At 37.7% G+C, this 18203-nt stretch overlaps 2 protein-coding genes across 3 annotated transcripts; both read left to right on the top strand.

Moving 5' to 3' along the window:
- Positions 1-158: 158 nt before the first annotated feature.
- LOC108280019 (protein mono-ADP-ribosyltransferase PARP11) lies at positions 159-13224 on the top strand. Its single transcript, XM_017494755.3, has 7 exons — positions 159-1041; positions 1341-1461; positions 1552-1627; positions 1820-1892; positions 2002-2129; positions 3138-3289; positions 3530-13224. Exons 1-7 carry the CDS (start codon positions 871-873, stop codon positions 3844-3846), a joined length of 1038 nt encoding a protein of 345 aa, XP_017350244.1. The 5' UTR covers positions 159-870; the 3' UTR covers positions 3847-13224.
- Positions 13225-13256: 32 nt separating this feature from the next.
- Positions 13257-17963, top strand: LOC108279593 (protein mono-ADP-ribosyltransferase PARP11). Of its 2 annotated transcripts, XM_017493911.3 has the most exons (7): positions 13257-13464; positions 13537-13651; positions 13875-13950; positions 14068-14140; positions 16373-16506; positions 16862-17019; positions 17096-17963. In XM_017493911.3, exons 1-7 carry the CDS (start codon positions 13354-13356, stop codon positions 17359-17361), a joined length of 933 nt encoding a protein of 310 aa, XP_017349400.3. In that variant the 5' UTR covers positions 13257-13353; the 3' UTR covers positions 17362-17963. The 2 variants fall into 2 exon arrangements, with proteins under 2 accessions (XP_017349400.3, XP_053544391.1); XM_053688416.1 differs by having other exon boundaries at positions 13257-13651; positions 17096-17524.
- Positions 17964-18203: the final 240 nt, after the last annotated feature.

An 18203-nucleotide genomic window follows, 5' to 3' on the forward strand; every position in this document is an offset into this window, starting at 1 on the left:
TACTCTCTAAATTTCAGCGGGTCAGTATGTCTCACATGTTGCCTTATTTTTGAGCTGGAGATTTCCAGCTTTTCTCTGCATGCAACAGTAGCTAGTATTTTGTCTTTTCAAGGAGTTGAGTCATTTGACTCCGTTCAGTTAAACGATTCCTTTGGAGTCGCTCATTTGGTTCAGTTGCGCGGTTTGCCCAAACGAACAGCTTGAGTAGTGTAAAATAGCACATGCATGTCACTATTCTGTGTTGTTTTATATTACGCTTATACATCCGTGTTTAGAAGAGTTATTTTTCACACCCAGCCCAACACAGACTACTACTGCAACACCGAATCTCGAGCTTGAAATTCAGCGCGTGGAGTTCTGAAACGCCTGACTCCTTTGTGTAAGACCCTTGCGTCACGAGTGACGTATACGGAAATATAAACAATAACAACTGAGCTTCTGAGGAAACAGAAACCTAAGCTAAATTATTATGACAGTATTGGGGTATTATTGCACTTAAATTGAGGTAACTATGTGTACATTGGTGGTCAGATCATAATAATTACATGAATAACAATGACAATAAATACATTTTGAAATCTCGCCAAACAGGCACAAAATAATAATAATAATAATCGGTGTAAAGTTGCATCGTCGTTCGATATTCGATAGTAAAGATAGGTCCGAATTTTACTATATAGAATAGAGCAGCTCGTTCATGTATCTAGCTTATAATATGCTATGTTTAGACACCAGTGTTAAAGATGCCAGTTGATACCGTTTTATATTGGATATACATTGCGTGAGCACCGCGATCCTAAAACAATAGCACATTTTGGTCCAGCTCTTTGGTACAAAAGCCTGTCTGGGTCCAGCCGTCTGCTGCTGTTTATGCCTTTGCCACAGATGCATTGCTCCGTAACTGACAAGTGTGTTCAGCATGTTCAGCAAATGTGTCCCAAAAACAATGATGAGGAATCATGCGAGGAGGAGATGGACACAACTGAGCCTAACTGGCATTGGTTTTACCTGGCTGAATGTGGAGTGTGGCACATGTTTGAGGTACGTGTCTTTTCTGTTTGAAGTAAGCCTCCAAGAAAGCTAGATTGTGGTCCTGTGTGTCTGGAGTGCATCACGGTTTACTGAGTTTCCTGCTCTAACACACAAATGATGTGTCAGTTCATGCCAAGCTTTGGTAGGTGTGTTACTACAGAAAAAAGAAAAAAAAAAATCACAAAACCATGGTGGCCGGGAGATATACAGGACCTTCCCTGTTTGACGCTGGTTTGGAAACTAAACACTTGCATATGCTTTGTATGTTCAGTCTGTTTGACAGCTGCACTGTTTTGTGTTCTCTGTAGATTGATCCCAGTGCAGGATGCTCGGTGACCAGCGAACAGATTGAAGCAAATTACAACAGGAATCAGCATGGTTCCATGGATTTCTATACACCTAAATATAGCTACAGATTAGACTTTTCAGGTAGCTACACACACTAAACAAGACAATCTGAAATCTCCCACGTCCAGCTTTTAGCTGATCTGACATGTCTTATGTGCCTTTGATTTGTAGTTATGAAGCAAATCAATGTCACAACTGGAAAACAGAGACCAATAAAAAGGGCTCTACATTCTGCCACTGGATTTAGGTAAATCATGTATGCAAACCACAGGCCGTTTTTGTGTTTCTCTCTCTCTCTCTCTCTCTCTCTCTCTCTCTCTCTCTATATCTCTCTCTCTCTCTCTCTATCTATCTATCTATCTGAAAAGTTGATATTCACTGTATAGCACAAGATTCAGTCAATGCATTGACTATGATGGTTTTATGAATTTGTGCTCAGATTTATCTGTGATAACCTGGCTCTGCCAGTCCCTTGTCACTGGGAAAGAGTTAACACAGATGAGCCATACCAGGTATAAAACATATTATTAGCATGTGTGTAAACATTACAGTCAGCAAGAATTGCATTCAAACCAAAAATCTGTCAGGCTCCCTATGTGACCTTGTGTTTTTGTCCAATAGCTCATCCCTCTGTGCAGAGACACATTTGAATACAAAGAGGTGGCCAGGCTGTATGAGAGGACAATGTCTCAACCTATAAAATCCATTCAGAGGATACAGAACCTGGATCTGTGGGAGTTTTTCTGCAGGTGTACACCTTTATTCTTTCATGCACTTCTGAACACATAAGAACGTTTTTCAGATGTCGCCAACTCACTGGCAGATATGATGACTGTAGAATGGGGGATCATGACAAAATCTTCACATAGCACTTGCTAGGAAGTACTATACTGAAAAGCATAAGCAGGCATTAGCACATATGTTGGCATCAGTCTTGTATATGAATGAATTAAGTAGTACTGTAATTAAAAAGAGTAATAACAGAGGAATTAAATACGATGAGGTGTGCTGTTAGAGGAAAATAATCAGTAGCGGGCTGGAGTGATGCGGCCCAACACAAAATGGATTAGTTTTCTATAATAGTAAGTCTTAAGTGTTTCATTCCTCTTATACCACAGCAGTTTGCCAGTGATTAAATAGTTGTTGTTGTTTTTAAAGAACATCATGCTTTTTTTTAATCAATTTATAGCTACATTTAATGTAACTATTCAAGTTATTTCCTATTATAAATCTCATTACTACACACGCCTGTTTTTTTCTTTTTTTCTTTTTTTTCTTTTTTAAATAAGATTTTAAAAAATGCAGCGAAAACCGCAAAGCTCTTTGTCCTGTGATGGAAAATTCAAAGGATTCAACCTTACAACAGTGTATTACAATACCTATTTAACAACACTGGAGAGTCCTTCCAAAAATCTCCTAACCGAAAACTTCAACATATCCACAATTGCATATTTTTAAAAAATTGGTTTATGTTAGCTGTTAAAATAGAAACGATAACGTCTTAAAACAAACACATTAATATAAACCTGTTATCTACTCCCTGAGCCGTGCTGTTATAAAAAAATTAATCAATTAATTAAAGCAGTCAGAATCAAGAGTTCTACAATGCTGTGGTATAAATTGTAAATAATGATTATAATAAAATGTGGTTATTTGAAATATAATTGAAATTAAGAAAATACCCCCATCATTAGTGTAAGAGGACACAAAAGGATTAAAGAAGTTTTTGTTCTTGTTTTCTATTTTTTTTATCAAAGGAAAAAGGCCCAGCTGAGAAAGATAAAACGTATTATAGATATTGATGAGAGGATGCTGTTTCATGGGACAGGTCACAGTAACCTCCAGGCTATTTGCACATACAACTTTGACTGGCGACTTACAGGAAGTCATGGTGACGTCTATGGAAAAGGTAAATTATTTCCTGTTTTTTTGTTCCATTTTGTTCCACCATTTATAAGTGTGTAAGTGTCAACTGGAATTGTGAATGATCTTTTGTGAGTCGTTTTGCATTGTGTATCTCCATTAGAAATCAACTGAACCTTTATATTGTTTTTATTGCTGTTTGGGGCAGGATGTGTACTTTCAGCATTAGATCAATGTTGACGTACATATTTAGTGTTTTATCTTTGTCTGCTCTCTTTGTCCGCAGGAAGCTATTTTGCTCGTGATGCCAAATACTCCAGTAAGTTCTGCCACTCCACCAGCAAGCATAACTTCACGCTGCAGAGACACGGCCTGGCACCGCCCATATTCCAGAGTGACCCGCCGTATAAGTGCATGTTTCTGGCACGGGTGTTAGTAGGGGAATACACAGTAGGTCACCCACACTTCTGTCGCCCGCCTTCCAAAGACCTGAGCATTGCCAACTTCTTTGACAGCTGCGTGGACGATATGGTTAACCCGAAGATCTTTGTAATATTTGACAGCAACCAGATCTATCCTGAGTACCTTATCGAATTCTACTGATGAAGAGGCAAAGGACAATTTGGACTAGTTATTTATTGAAGCCACAGGAATGGTTGCTTCAAATAAAAACAGCAAAGCCGTGGTTTGAAGAGCCATGACTTCCCTGTGTGTCAGTGCCAAAGTTAAGGTGTGTACATGCCTGTGATGATAATGACTCACATAAGACAGGAAACGTGGGGTTCAAAAACATACTAGTGAGTCCCAGCTCCAGTTCCTGAGGGCTAGAGTCAAGCACAGTTTGCCCCTTTCTCAGCATTAATATATTCACATTTCCTTCCCAGTTTGGTCAGGCAAATTCCCACCCACTAGCTAACTCTCCCCTATCACTAACCAGCTACCAACATTGAGGGTGGGGCAAACGTGTGCTTTATCCAAGCCAACCTCCTCATGTTTTCACTGCTGTTCATACTATGTCCCAGGGCAGCAGAACACACTCAGAGGAAAGCTTTGCTGCCCTCTTCTGCATACATGACACCATAGACACCCATAGTGTCTGTGTGATTGACAGGGGAGAGAGAGTATGCCATTCTTCCCACCCAGAAAGTATGGCAAGTTTTGCTCTCTTGACTCCCGTCCATGGATGACTGTGGCATCATCGGGATTAGTACTTGTGATCACAGATGATAGGTCACATACTTTTCTGTTGCACCACTTAAGGAGCCATATTCACATTATATTCACGACTTACAGAAACGTTTTGTGGTGACCACTGAAAACATATTGTTATGATTGTATAAATATGTCAGTGTCTACTCATGCAAGTCATCACTTAATTAGTAGGAGCAGGGAAATAAGCAAACTGCTGAGCTCTGTTCAGAACTGGAGTTGTGCACCTCTGACATAGACTGTGAATCATATTCTATCCATGCTCTTATTTGGGCTGCACAATAATGGCTATAAAGATCATTGTAGTTATTTTGCTCAATACTGAGGTCAGAATAGCACTGCATGGCACTGTATGTGGATGCCTGACCATTACACCCATATGTGCTCCTTCCCTGAACTGTTGCCACAAAGTTAGAAGCACAAATTGTATAAGTTGTCTTCGTATGTTGTAACATTAAGATTTCCCTTCACTGGAACTAAGAGGCCTAAACCTATTCCAGCATGACAATGTCCCTGTGGACTATGCAAGCTCTATGAATACATGGTTTGCCAAGGTTGGAGCAGAACTGAATGCCAAGCCTCCTCACCCGATATCAATACCTGACCTTACTAATGCTTTTGTGGCTGAAAAGACACAAATCCCCACAATCAAGTTCCAAAATATAATTTGAAGCCTTCCCAGAAGAATGGAGGTTATTATAACAGCAAAGGGGGGACAAACTCTGGAATGGGATTTTCAGCAAGCACATATGGGTGTGATGGTTAGGTGTCCACATACATTTGGCAATATAGTGTATAATCAGAATTACATTATATTTTTATTATTTTATATCATTATTTCAAATCAACACAAATAAGTCAGATCTACCTCCAAAACCTCAAATGGCAACTTTTTTTACTTCCTTAAAAGGGCCCTATCTTGTTATCTTGTTAGCTGGTCTGATGCATGATGCACATTATTTAAATGAATTCCCATGTGGTACTGTATGGTCAGTCCACAAAAAAGGGAACAGAAATGGAAAGTGGAAGTGTTGGAGATAATAGTGAAATAAGGATGACAATAGTAAGCCAAAAGGGATAGTTTCACTTTCTCACAATCAGAGTTTGTCAATCAGTTTGGACCATAATATTATTAATTAAGCTTTCTTGTTTTGCCAGCAGTTGGCCTTTTTTTTTAGTTAGGACATACTGTATGAATATTACTGTTTGTGTGGTGGTCCGGGAAAACCTGGCACTGTGGCTGAATTCTGGAGTTGTCCAAATTATTATTATTTATTTAAAATAAATTTTATCATACATTGACGCCTAAAGAAACCATAAAATCATGTTGTTTTACAGTTAAGAAAAAACAACATGAAAATCTTTTTAATCTTGCCAAGGCTTTCTTCCCTCAAAGCTCATATTGGTTAAGGAGCCAATAAAAAATTGTGATGGTAAAAATAGTCAATATATCTAAAACCTTGCTAGGCAAGTGTGATTTCCTTACACAGTGAAAGTCAAGCTTTGAATAAGTTGTTGGATTAGTGATTACACATGTCCTATCATCAAGAATTCTTTATGAGAAGTATTTACCTTTGCAGCATTTGGCAGACGCCCTTATCCAGAGTGACTTACATTTTTTCAATTATACAACTGAGCAGTTGAGGGTTACAGACCTGGCTTAAGGGCCTAGTACTGAATTCAGAACCTTCCATTCAGTAGTCCAATGTCTTAAGCACGGATCTACCAGTGCCCTAGCCACTTTAATAATTCTTAACTATACTGCTAATTATATAATTATAATTATTACCACTGTAAGAAATATATGTCTTAAAGTGTCACTAATGGTTTGTTGCTTTTTAACCTACGTAGATTAGGTTACAAATGTAGAGGTAGGTGGCTATTTCCTTGCGCCAGCCTGTCATCTTAGGACAATATTAAAACGGGTTGACAAAATTCCAACTGTAATATTAAGGCCTCATAAAATTTATACTGTACTGTGCAAAAGTTTTAGGCACATGCAAATAAATGCTGTAGAGCAAAGATGCTTTCAAAATAATTAAATTAAATGTTTCTACATAAAAAAAAAAAATACCATGAAGAGCAGTAACCAGTAGTAAATTAAACAAAGTCAATATTTGGTGTGACAAAAATAATAAAATAGTAGTCTCCGGTACAATTAGTGTAGTTTTTTAAGGAAATAAGTTGTAAGTTTTATTGAGCATCTTACAGAAACAGCCGCAGTCCTTCTGGAGACTTTGACCATCGCACTTGCTTTTTATTTTTGCAGCAAAACCCAGCAGCCTTCATTGTGTTTTTTTTTTGAAAAGTGACCTCTTATGTAATACACTGCTTTCTTTAATGACATAAAAATATTTTACTGTAATATTTAATTTTGTGCTAAAAAAAACTAATGTTTGGGAATCTAATATGTTTTTGTAATGACTCGATAATGTCGAAGTCATAAAATAAAAATTCTCTAACAAAGCTTGTACTAAAAAAATAGGGCACCTAAAGCTTTTGCACAGTACTGTATATCTATAAAGATAGACATAGTTTTCATGGACATATTTATCATTAGTAATATTCTTTTTCTATAGCTTAAAAAAACAGAATTTTAAATGTGATTTTGTCCATGTTTGGGGGTAACATGTTTAAAATTCCAGAACCTTACTTATGGTTAAATTAACGCAAGACAGAAAGATATTTCCTTTAAGGAACACCTATAGTTTTTACAACTATATATTGTAGAAAAAGCTCAACATTCTTAAAAATCAACTGAAGGGTTTTCCCAGGCTACCACACATTTTTGATTGTCTTGTGAGTACTAATACTGATGGGCTATATTACTTCAGATGTATATCTTAAATATCTGAGTCAAAATAATATTGGTCACATTAAATGAGTGCAGGCACATAGCTGCTTTAGTTAAACTCTCCAATATTATTGTCAATTAGCTTTCACAGAGGAACCCAAAAATCGTGACCACGATTTAAGTATTATCATTATTATTATTGTGCAGCTCTGTTTTCCATATAATTTTATATATTTTTTGCATTTCATCTACCTCACCATAATTCTACCTCATGCATGCAATTCTGCACATTTTTGTTAACCTCATTTAAGGAACTGTCATACTGTTTGGCAGTAAATGAAATGGTGGACTTTTTCCACTGTTGATCTGCTGTTCAAAAATATCTGCTCTGACTGGCACAGGAGAGCAAAGCAAACAAACCATGTTCTTAATCACTTTCTTTTTTTTTTCTATTTTCAGCCTAAAAAGTGCCTCTTTCCGACCATTTTTTGGCTGTGAATTATCTGTGGCATCACAATGTTAACTATGTACAGTATATACACTATATGGGCAAACGTTTGTTGACACCTGACCATCACACCCATATGTGGGTCTACCACAAAGAGTTTCCACAAAGTTAGAAGCAGACAATTGCTTGTGTAACTGTCTTTGTATGCTATAGCATTAGTTTCTGTTCACAGGAACTATGTGATCCAAACTTGTTCCAGCATGACAGTGCCTCTCACCTGCCATCAGTGCCATATCTCGGTAATGCTCTTGTGGCTGAATGGGCAAATTCCCACAACCACACTCCAAAGTCTATTGCAAGACCTTCCAAGAAGAGTGGAGATCATTATAACAGTAAAAGGTACTAAATCTGGAATGGGATGTCCAGCAAGCACATGTGACTGTTCTTGGCAGGTGTCCACAAACCGTTGGTCATATAGTGTACTTGCTTAATCTCAGCTAAATTGATTGGTTTTATTTTACATTAATGAACTCAAGAAACATTCTCTACTGAGAACCTTGACAGAAAGCAAAGACATCAATACATCTTTCAAGCAGAAAAATTGAGTCATGATGAAAGCACTGGCCAAAACATTACTAATGTTAGGATGGGGCAAATGAGCAGAGGTCTTTTACACAAAGTGTGTTGAACAAACTAAGAATTAATTAAGGTTAATAGGTTTCATCCATCCATTTTCTGTACTGCTTATCTTACACAGGGTCACAGGGGACCTAGAGCCTATCCCAGGGGACTTGGGGCACAAGGCAGGGTGCAATCACACACACATTCATCAGACAATTCATACACTACAAACAATTTGGAAATGCCTATCAGCCTGCAACGCATGTCTTGGGACTGGGAAACAGTACCTGGAGGAAATCTCTGATGCAAACTCCACACACACAGGGCAGCAGTAGGACTCGAATCCTCAACCCTGGAGGTGTGCGGCAACCATGCTAACCACTAAGCAAGAAATTATTATGCAGAAATATTTTAAACCTACAGAATTTTAAACGTACATTAACCAAAGCTCGGGAACATAGCTGGTTGTGTAAATGCATAAGTTTATTTTATAGGCTCACAATGAGAATAAACTGATTGAAAACTTATAACCCAAACATATTTTATGTAATTTTATTTAATTGTTTAAAGTAAATATTAATATAAAATAAATATCAATCTGTGAAAATATATTAGGAATAATTCCACCGCATGAAAATATGCACTACTTGCAAAGAAACGCAAAGCAATACGGTTTGCGGTACAGTAAGAGCGTGGCTTCGGCATGTCAGATTTTTAATGTCTAGCTCAAGAAGAATGTCTGGCTCATCTATAAACCATCTATAGTTTATAGATAAACTATACCATCTGCTGAAAATCGATATCTTTCTTATGTATGGTCATCTGAAAAAGCCAGGGGATTGTGCCTGTCCCTAAAAGTGCTTTCACTTTGAAGAGCCTTATTATTTGTGCTCCAAGCTCCACAGGATTCTCCACGGTGAAGCCATCGCAACAAACACTAAAGGGTTAACTTTGATGCATCAGATTTACAGTGCCCTCCACTAATATTGGCACCCTTGGTAAATATGAGCAAAGAAGGCTGTGAAAAATTGTCTTTATTGTTTAACCTTTTGATATTTTGTTTAAAAAATTCACAAAAAAATACTCTGCTCTCATGGATATCAAACAATTGCAAACGAACCACAAGTTTATCAAAAAAGATCTTTGTTAAATATATGTGTCTGGCAAACTGAAGACATTTGAGTTTGTTTTTGGCTGAGAGTAGAGGCTTTTTCTTGAAACCCTTCCAAACAACTTGTGGTGATGTAGGTGACTTCGGATTGTAGTTTTGGAGATTTTCTGACCCCAAGACGCAACTAATTTCTGCAATTCTCCAGCTGTGATCCTTGGAGATTTTTTGGCCTCTCGAACCATCCTCTTCACAGTGCAGTGAGACTATATAGACACACGTCCAATTCCAACTTGATTAATAACATTTCCAGTTGACTGGACCTTCTTAATTATTGCCCTGATGGTGAAATGGGCATTTTCAATGCTTGTGCTAGTTTCTTATAGCCACTTCCCATTTTGTGAAGCTCAACAACCTTTTGCCGCACATCACAGATATATTCCTTGGTCTTACCCATTGTTATGAATGACTAAAGGAATTTGGCTTATGTGTTACCTCATATTTATACCCCTGTGAAACAGGAAGTCATGGTTGAACAATTTCCTGTTCCTAGTTACCAGGTGTACAAAAAAAAATTAAAATATCAATGGGAATATACTTCAAATATATTTTTTTCATATGAATTCATAGGGGTGCCAATAACTGTGGCATACATACGTTAACAAATTTAATGATATTTCTTTTTTTGATAGACCTGTGTTTTGTTTGCAATTGTTTGATATCCACGAGGGCAGAGTATTTTTGTGAATTTTTTAAACAAAATATCAAAAGGTTAAACAATAAAGACAATTTCTCACAGCCTTTTTTGCTCATATTTACCAAGGGTGCCAATATTAGTGGAGGCCACTGTGTATCACTTTGCTCACAGCTGATTGGTGCAATCTGGGTTTGCGATTTCTTACCCAGAATAAAACCTGCTCCAGAGCAGGTTAGCTATGTAATATAAGTTACCGTGGTGATGAAAACCAATAAAAATTAGTCCACCTTGATGAGACGTTTTGAAACGTTCTTGAAACGTCTGGGTTACCCATGTAACCCTGTTCCCTGAAAAGGGAACGAAACGCATGAGCTATTTATAGGCCTGCCGTGATTAGGTGACATGGCAATTAAGCGCATCACATGATGTAAAAATGACACCTGTGAACCGTGCCATCAGGCTTAGTATCTGAAGCGAAGATGCAATTCACAGGCATGGCCCAGTATGACAAAGCTACGCAACGTCTTGTTCCCTTCTCAGGGAACAGGGTTACATGCGTAACCCAGACATTCCCTTTCAAATTTCACTTTGAAAAGGGAAAAGAGTTTACTCAAACTAAACGCAAACTCACCTTGGCAACCACCAAAACCGATTTTGTGAAATAGGCCTCAGGGTGTGAAGTGTCGGTTCAACCACCTACACAAATGACAATCATTCCAGAATAATTTCTCATTGTCTCATGTAATATTTTACTACGGAAGTCATCTCTTTCAGCATTTTTTTGAGTGAAAACCCATACCAGCGTAATTTGATGTTAAAATTCTGATCTGTGTGAAGGTTGGCAGGTCTGTTAAATACTGTTTCCCAAGTCTGCTACTGAAGTCATCATGTAATGCACATTTTAGTGTTTCCCTCATAGAATTTTAACTGCATGAAGAGGTTTGTTAATGTCCTTATCTTGTTAATGGGCTGATGAGTTGGGTCATGTGTATTAGAGAAACACACTGAAATGTACATTATAGAAAAGAATTAGAACAGAGTAGTCTATGACCACTCTCCTTTAAGAGATATTCTGCTTTAATAACCACTTATCAAATGGATGGACTAGTGCTGAGCTATTGGTAACTCAGTGGTTAAGGTTTTGTGTTAGTAACCAGAAGGATGTGAGTTCATATACTAGGACTCCCAGAAAGGCTCTGCTGAGCACCTAAGCAAGACCTTTAACCCTGCTTGGTTCTGTGTTTGGATTAACGTTGGCCTCACTTGGTAGTCACATAAAATAGAAAACTTGTTTTAGTGTACATGGAGAGGTTCTTGAATATGGTTACACAGATATTACATAAGAAAAACCGCATGGTGTCTATAAAAGTAATAACTGTATACACTGTATAGTCTGCTACAGAATTATTGGCACCTTCCCTACAAATGTGCAAAAGTAATTGAATAATTAATAACATGCAATTAGTACATTTTATTTTGACATATTATTTGTTTAAACATGAAAAGTAGTGCATTTTGTCACACTGGTTTGAAAATTATGGGCACCACTCATATATACACCAATCAGCCATAACATTAAAACCACTGACAGGTGACGTGATTATCTCGGTATAGTGGCACCTGTCAAGGGGTAGGGTTTATGATTACTGCAGTCAAAGATGTTTGATTTTGCTGCTGCTTTAAAAAAAAAAAAATTGCAATGCAATTTGCAGAGTTTTTTGTGATTTTTTTGTGGAAAACTACTCGGATTGGCAAAATTGCAATTGCACAAAATTGCAGTCTTTTGCAGTGATGTTTGTTGGCAAATGAGACCTTTTAGCTGTACTCATGTTTGACGCACGTGAATCAAAGGGGGCTTTGGCTGAATGTACGTTGTGATGATGTCACATGATGTGTCTTGGGCCAAATCTGTGGAAAATCTGTGGTAATTTTGAAAAATTGCAAGTGAATATTGTGGAGTTTCCTTGATTTTGTGTTCATTTCTGTGATCACGGAATCCTGGAGGGACTGATTAGGCAGCAAGCGAATAGTTAGTTCTTGAAGTGGATGTGTTGGAAGCAGGAAAAATGGCAAAAGGATCTGAGCGAATTTGACAAGGGCCAAATTGTGGTGGCTAGATGACTGGGTGTTTTGGGGTGTTCCCAGTATGCAGTAGTTAGTACCAACGCACATGCTTACCTGGGGTTAGCACCAGGATGCATTATGGGAATGAGGCAAGTTGGCAGAGGTAGTGTGATGTGGATTGTGGATGTTAGTTTGACACGTACCGCCTACCTAAACATTGTTGCAGACCAAGTACACCCCTTCATAGCAATGGTATTCCCTAATTTCAGTGGCCTCTTTCAGCGGGATAATGCGCCCTGCCACACTGCAAAAATTGTTCAGGAATGGTTTGAGGAACATGATAAAGAGTTCAAGGTGTTGCTTTGGCCTCCAAATTCTATGAGATGTGCTGGACAAAGTCTGATCCATCGAGGCCCCACCGCTCAACTTACAGAACTTAAAGGATCCGCTGCTAATGTCTTGGTACCAGATACCACAGTGCACCTTCCGAGGTCCTTGCCTCAAAGTGTAAGAGCTGTTTTGGTGGCACAAGGTGCTGAAAGATTTTTGTTTTTTCCTACAATGATGGATGATGGCTCATTAGGACATTACAGGCAACAGTGATGTTCAGAGAAGCTGACAGCAAAGGGGGGTGGGGGTGGATAGACTTATATTTGTAACTATGTTAAATATTGTTTATGGGTGTCAATAATTTTGCCACAAAAAGAAATATGTATGAGGATGTGATTTTTGCTAAAGGTGAGTAGTTTTTCCAATTCAAGGGGATTTAAATCATCGTGTGTAGTTTTTCTCTTTTTAATAAAAAGATGCCAATAATTCTGGAGTTAAGTGTATATATTTGTATAATAGTAAGATCTATGGTCTTATTTCTATGTGTGTACATGTTACATATCTCAGCTGCAAAGTATGAACTCTGACTGTAACAATGTGTTGTTAAGGTAATAGTTGTTAATGAAACAATAGCATCTATTACAGTGAAATGGTTTCGGTTGGAAAACACACAGGTGATGTCTGCAATAAATGTTCCCTCCCATCAGTGATGTCAGAGCAGGAGTGTCTATTTATTGTTGGTTTTGTTTCTTTACCTGTGTCACCTTCAACTGGTCTAACTGCAGTAACAGTTTAGAGTGCTACAAGGATTTATTTATTTATTTATTTTAATTGCCATCATGTTTACTTGTTGGGGAAGAGAGGATAATGATACTGAACCTATGGAAACTTCTTACTATTCCTGCGACTGGTTCTATCAAGCAGTGTGTGGCAGTTGGCACAGAACTGAGGTATCGTCTCATTTCATTACTATTCCAAAACTCTTTCCTACCTGCTTTCATAAGGCAAGTTTTCCTTTACAGGATGATCCGGTGAACCCCATCAGCAGCTCAGAAATGGAAATGCTTTACTGTAGAGACCCACTTGGAAGTATTACCTTCAACACAGCAGGAGGCAACTTCAGAATTGACTTTGCTGGTAATCTAATTTCTCAGGTCGATACTTAAAAGATCCTGTTAAATTATAGCAATAACTGTAATACTATGTGGGCCATAAATGCATTTAAGAATGCATTTTTAGAATAATCATGTCAAATCGATAGTAACTTTGTGCATTATATATATATATATATATATATATATATATATATATATATATATATATATATATATAAAATTACATTTTGATTTACCAAACACAGGTTACTGGAAGACCAACATAAGGACAGGACAGAGACAAAAATTAAAACGCTCTTTCTCCACTGATCATATTGAGAGGTCTGTGTGTTTGCATTTTCTTTTACTAAGGTTGACTACTATTATTTGCTTATTTGCGTCATCTCATTTACCCTTGCCATGAAATGAAAGTGAAACTCTGTTTGTCTAATGAAACAGATGCAAATGTAAAGACCAGGCTCCATCTATACCTGCTTACTGGGAGAACATGGACCCTAATGCACGTTTTAAGGTACAGCTTATGATGGAAAAGCAAACTAGACATTTTTAGTTATTGTCACATTGTACCTCATTTATCAAGTGTGATATGAATAGATTTATTCGCAAATCATTTATATGACCACTTACACAAGAAAGTTATTTTTGAAAATCTTGGAATTTTGGAAAAACTTTCATATTCTTGTGCCCTAAGTGTGTGAAAATTTATGTATGAGTAGACTAACTAATATAAACCTTGATTGATTTAAATCCAGTAAGATTTTCCAATATGATATAAATCAGTCAAGGTCAGCCAATGGTTATATTCCTCTTAATATCAGAGTGCAGTGGGAATCACATGGATATCTCCTTGTGCACATATGCACACATGCCAAGACATTACACCAAAATATTTGCAATTACTACTGCTGGTATATGGTCATCTTCCCCTTTCTTCATTTTGCCTCATACACATTGGAGCACATCAATATGGAGCTACCATACTGAGGTAACCTGTTCTTCAAGGACAGGGGTAGCATCCTTTTATCCTCTTTTACCATGGTGAGTGGAATTTTATATTTTACATGTTTAAAAAAAATAGCATTTTTTAAAAAACTTCCTGTGAGTAATCTCTATGCCCTGTCATCTAGACAACTACTGGGAGTCTGTGGGTAATGTGCCTCAAGGATTGTTGAGTGGTTTTCCCTCACCATACTATGCACACTTCATTGCATAGTCTGCTAAACTAGCTGAATTTCTACTAATATGCAGCTCTGGGTTTGGTGTCAGCTTCCCCTCAATTCTCTTCACATGGAGTCATTATACAAGAATTGCACTTGTGCAGACTCAGACATCCTCTGTGCCGACTGTACAGCAGTGATAATGCAGAATCCAACAGGGAGATTCAGAGTGGAATCCTACCCAAGCTCAACAGCCTAGACAGCTTGCTAATCATAAAATGCCTGTCGAACCAAAATATCAAGAATCCCAGAAAGTAAAGTTACTTTCTAAGTGAATAACAACCTGGTGACAGACCATACAAGTCAGATTTTGTGCTTTTCAACCCAATGACCAGTCAACCACCTTGTTCCTTATCAAAGGAGTGTAATTCTTAAATGTGTGGTCAGCATAATCTGCTCAGCCAGATAGGAATCATGCTCCTTGGGCAGTGACCACATCAGATCAGTGGGTCCTGATTACAGTGACAGAGGGATGCATTGAGTATGGCTATATGGAAGATATGCTATATGGCAAAAGTATGTGGCCACCAGACCATCCCACCATATGTGTTTTTTCCCCCAAAACTATTGCCACAAAGTATTAACTGTTGCACACAATTATATAGAATGTCTTTGTATGGTGTAGCATTACAGTTTCCTTTCACTGGACCCATGTTTCCCTTCACTGGAACATATTCCATTACAACAATGCCCCTGTGCAGAAAGTGAGCTCCATGAAGACATGGTTTTCCAAGACTGGAACAGAAGACTTTGAGTGAACTGCATTGAGGCCTGACCTCAACCCCAATGAACAAATTTTGGTATGAACTGGAACACCGATTGCACCCCAGGACTCCTCGCCCAACATCAGTGCCTGACCTCACCAATGCTCGTGGTAGAAAGAATGTGCACAAATCCCCACAGCCACATTCCAAAATCTAGTAGAAAGTCTTCCCAGAAAAGTGGAGGTAAAGGGGGACTAAATCTGGAATGGGATGTTCAAAAAGCAAATACTGTGCAGTATTTGTGCTGTAGTCAGGTGTCCACAAACCTCTGGACATATAGTGTATCATGCTTGACAATCAAATTCAGTTCACCATGTGTGGTACTGGCTTCTGTTGAAAATGCTAGGACTCGTGTAAATACATATTTATATGTTCTGTGAAACCCAGAAAATGCCACATTTCTTTATGTGGAACTAGTGCAAACTTTACAGTAAGGTTCCAGGGAAAGATGGCTCTGTGACAAGAGTATTTATTGCAAATACTGTATCATACATCACTTAGTGACTTCGTTAAACACAAATCGGTGTCCAGGTAATTTATTCCACCCCTGGAGCTTATCCTGGGTTTGTAGAACCATAGTTACATACACATCACCACATGCCATCAAATATATTTTGGCAATGTTTTTGGTCATTACACTTTAAATTGACTACTGATCAACCTACGGCAGTATTTAAATGCTGTGTGCTTATAATGCATGATTTAATACAAGTTTTATAACCTTCAAAGCTGTTCATCAAATAATGTCTCCTTGTTTTTCAGGCTTTTAAAGTGAGCTGGCAAACAAGTGAGTATCAGAACGTGGAAAGATATGTGAGAGAAATTGGACTACTGCAGGAACCCCTGAGAGTGCTGTATAGAGTACAGAATGTTGACCTCTGGGAGCTGTACTCCAGGTAGGTACAATTTCAGTCAAGTTGCGACATACTTGTTCATAAAAAAGTTTTCTTCATTAACGTGTTGACTTCTTTTACTAAGATCTAAATGAAAACTACTTGTTTATGGAAACAATTACATTTTCAGTAAAGGGTAATAAAAAATATATATTATTCAGATATAAAGTTGTTGGCATAAACACTATTTATATTTGTCTTGGAAAAAAAATCAATCATAAGTCTTCTTCAAAATGTCTTTTTAAGATTTAAGACAATGAAAAAAAAAATCTATTCCATCTAGTGTATTGAATCATTTTACTGGTAATCTATTTTATGTCATTATCATCATCAATGTATTCGCCCTTCTTTTCAACAGGAAAAAAATCCAGCTGATGAGGATAAAAGGTCAGTCAGACATTGAACAACGATGGCTCTTCCATGGCACAGGCAAAAACAATGTGGAAAATATTTGCTTGTACAATTTTGACTGCAGAATATCCGAGTCAAAAAGACAAGGTCATGTTTTGGGCAAAGGTTAGTTGGGTTTGATATTTTATTGTCTTCATATTATATTCAGTTATGATTACAAAAGTTATACATTTTCTTCTAGGTACATACTTTGCCCTACATGCATCCTACGCAGACAAGTACAGTAGGATTTTAAGCCAGGGAGTTAACGACACACGAATAATGTTCCTTGCGCGTGTGATTGTTGGGAAGTACACAACTGGACGACCTGATCTCTGCAAACCTGATGGTGACCAAATTGAAAATATACATGACAGCTGTGTTGACAATACATTATGTCCTAGGATTTTTGTTGTCTTTAATTCTGATCAGATATATCCTGAGTACGTGCTGGAGTATGGTGGGTAATAGGGTGAGAAAATGATTGCGGAAGACAGAGACATTATTTGCCTGTTGATTTGGTGATATTGAACATAGTTACAAAATGGGGTCATTTAGATTTATTTAGTGGTTTCATAAAGAAGTAAGTTTAATAGTCTGGATTACAGATAGTATAATTGTAGTGCAGGGGTCATCAAGTAAAATTTGTGAATGTCTAGTTACATAAAATTTCTTACTCACAAAGATCCAGATAACCAGCTTAAATAAGCTTAAATAATATTGATTAGTAAAAATATACAGCTGTTTTTAACTTAGGGGGAAGTAGGGGGAAAATATTGCACATATCTCTGCCCATCCATCTTTAAACAATTGAATCAAAACTTCCCGTTCTTTCTACTTTAGCTCACTCTGGTCTACATAAACCACAACAGAGGGTCTGTTACAGAAGCCAAGCTGGTTGATGATTAGAACCATTAACTTCAGCCTGCAGAGTTGTTTAACTATAGCCATTTTTTCATTGGTTAGATTGACACGCTCTTCAACGGTATATTCGCTTTTTTTATTCGGTCAGGTGAAATACTTTATTGTGTCCATATCCGGACCGCAGTCTGCCAGTTGATATAGAGGGGTGGGATCCAAACGGGCTGCAGGTCAAAGAAGTAAACTAAATAAATAAATAAATGCATTTGTTCATTCAGCATGATGTGTAACTGGCCAATAAGACCACCAGAAGTGATTTCCAATACTGATGTCCATCATGTTACTAGAAAGATGGTGCTTATTACTTCTTTAAAGGCAGGTTAAGGTGACTTGCCATTGACATGGAAATCTTCACCTGTCCCACAACTAAACCCACCCCGTCTACTACT

The sequence above is a fragment of the Ictalurus punctatus genome, chromosome 19 (assembly GCF_001660625.3).
Source record: "Ictalurus punctatus breed USDA103 chromosome 19, Coco_2.0, whole genome shotgun sequence".
Taxonomy (NCBI): domain Eukaryota; kingdom Metazoa; phylum Chordata; class Actinopteri; order Siluriformes; family Ictaluridae; genus Ictalurus; species Ictalurus punctatus.

Bases quoted from the DNA above. Each gene is read 5' to 3' on its own strand.
- LOC108280019 (XM_017494755.3), top strand. From the start codon at position 871: ATGCCTTTGCCACAGATGCATTGCTCCGTAACTGACAAGTGTGTTCAG. The intron at 1,042-1,340 runs GTACGTGTCTTT...TGTTCTCTGTAG, and splicing joins GAGTGTGGCACATGTTTGAG to ATTGATCCCAGTGCAGGATG. The intron at 1,893-2,001 runs GTATAAAACATA...TTTGTCCAATAG, and splicing joins ACACAGATGAGCCATACCAG to CTCATCCCTCTGTGCAGAGA.
- LOC108279593 (XM_053688416.1), top strand. From the start codon at position 13,354: ATGTTTACTTGTTGGGGAAGAGAGGATAATGATACTGAACCTATGGAA. The intron at 13,652-13,874 runs GTAATCTAATTT...TACCAAACACAG, and splicing joins CTTCAGAATTGACTTTGCTG to GTTACTGGAAGACCAACATA. The intron at 14,141-16,372 runs GTACAGCTTATG...CTTGTTTTTCAG, and splicing joins ACCCTAATGCACGTTTTAAG to GCTTTTAAAGTGAGCTGGCA.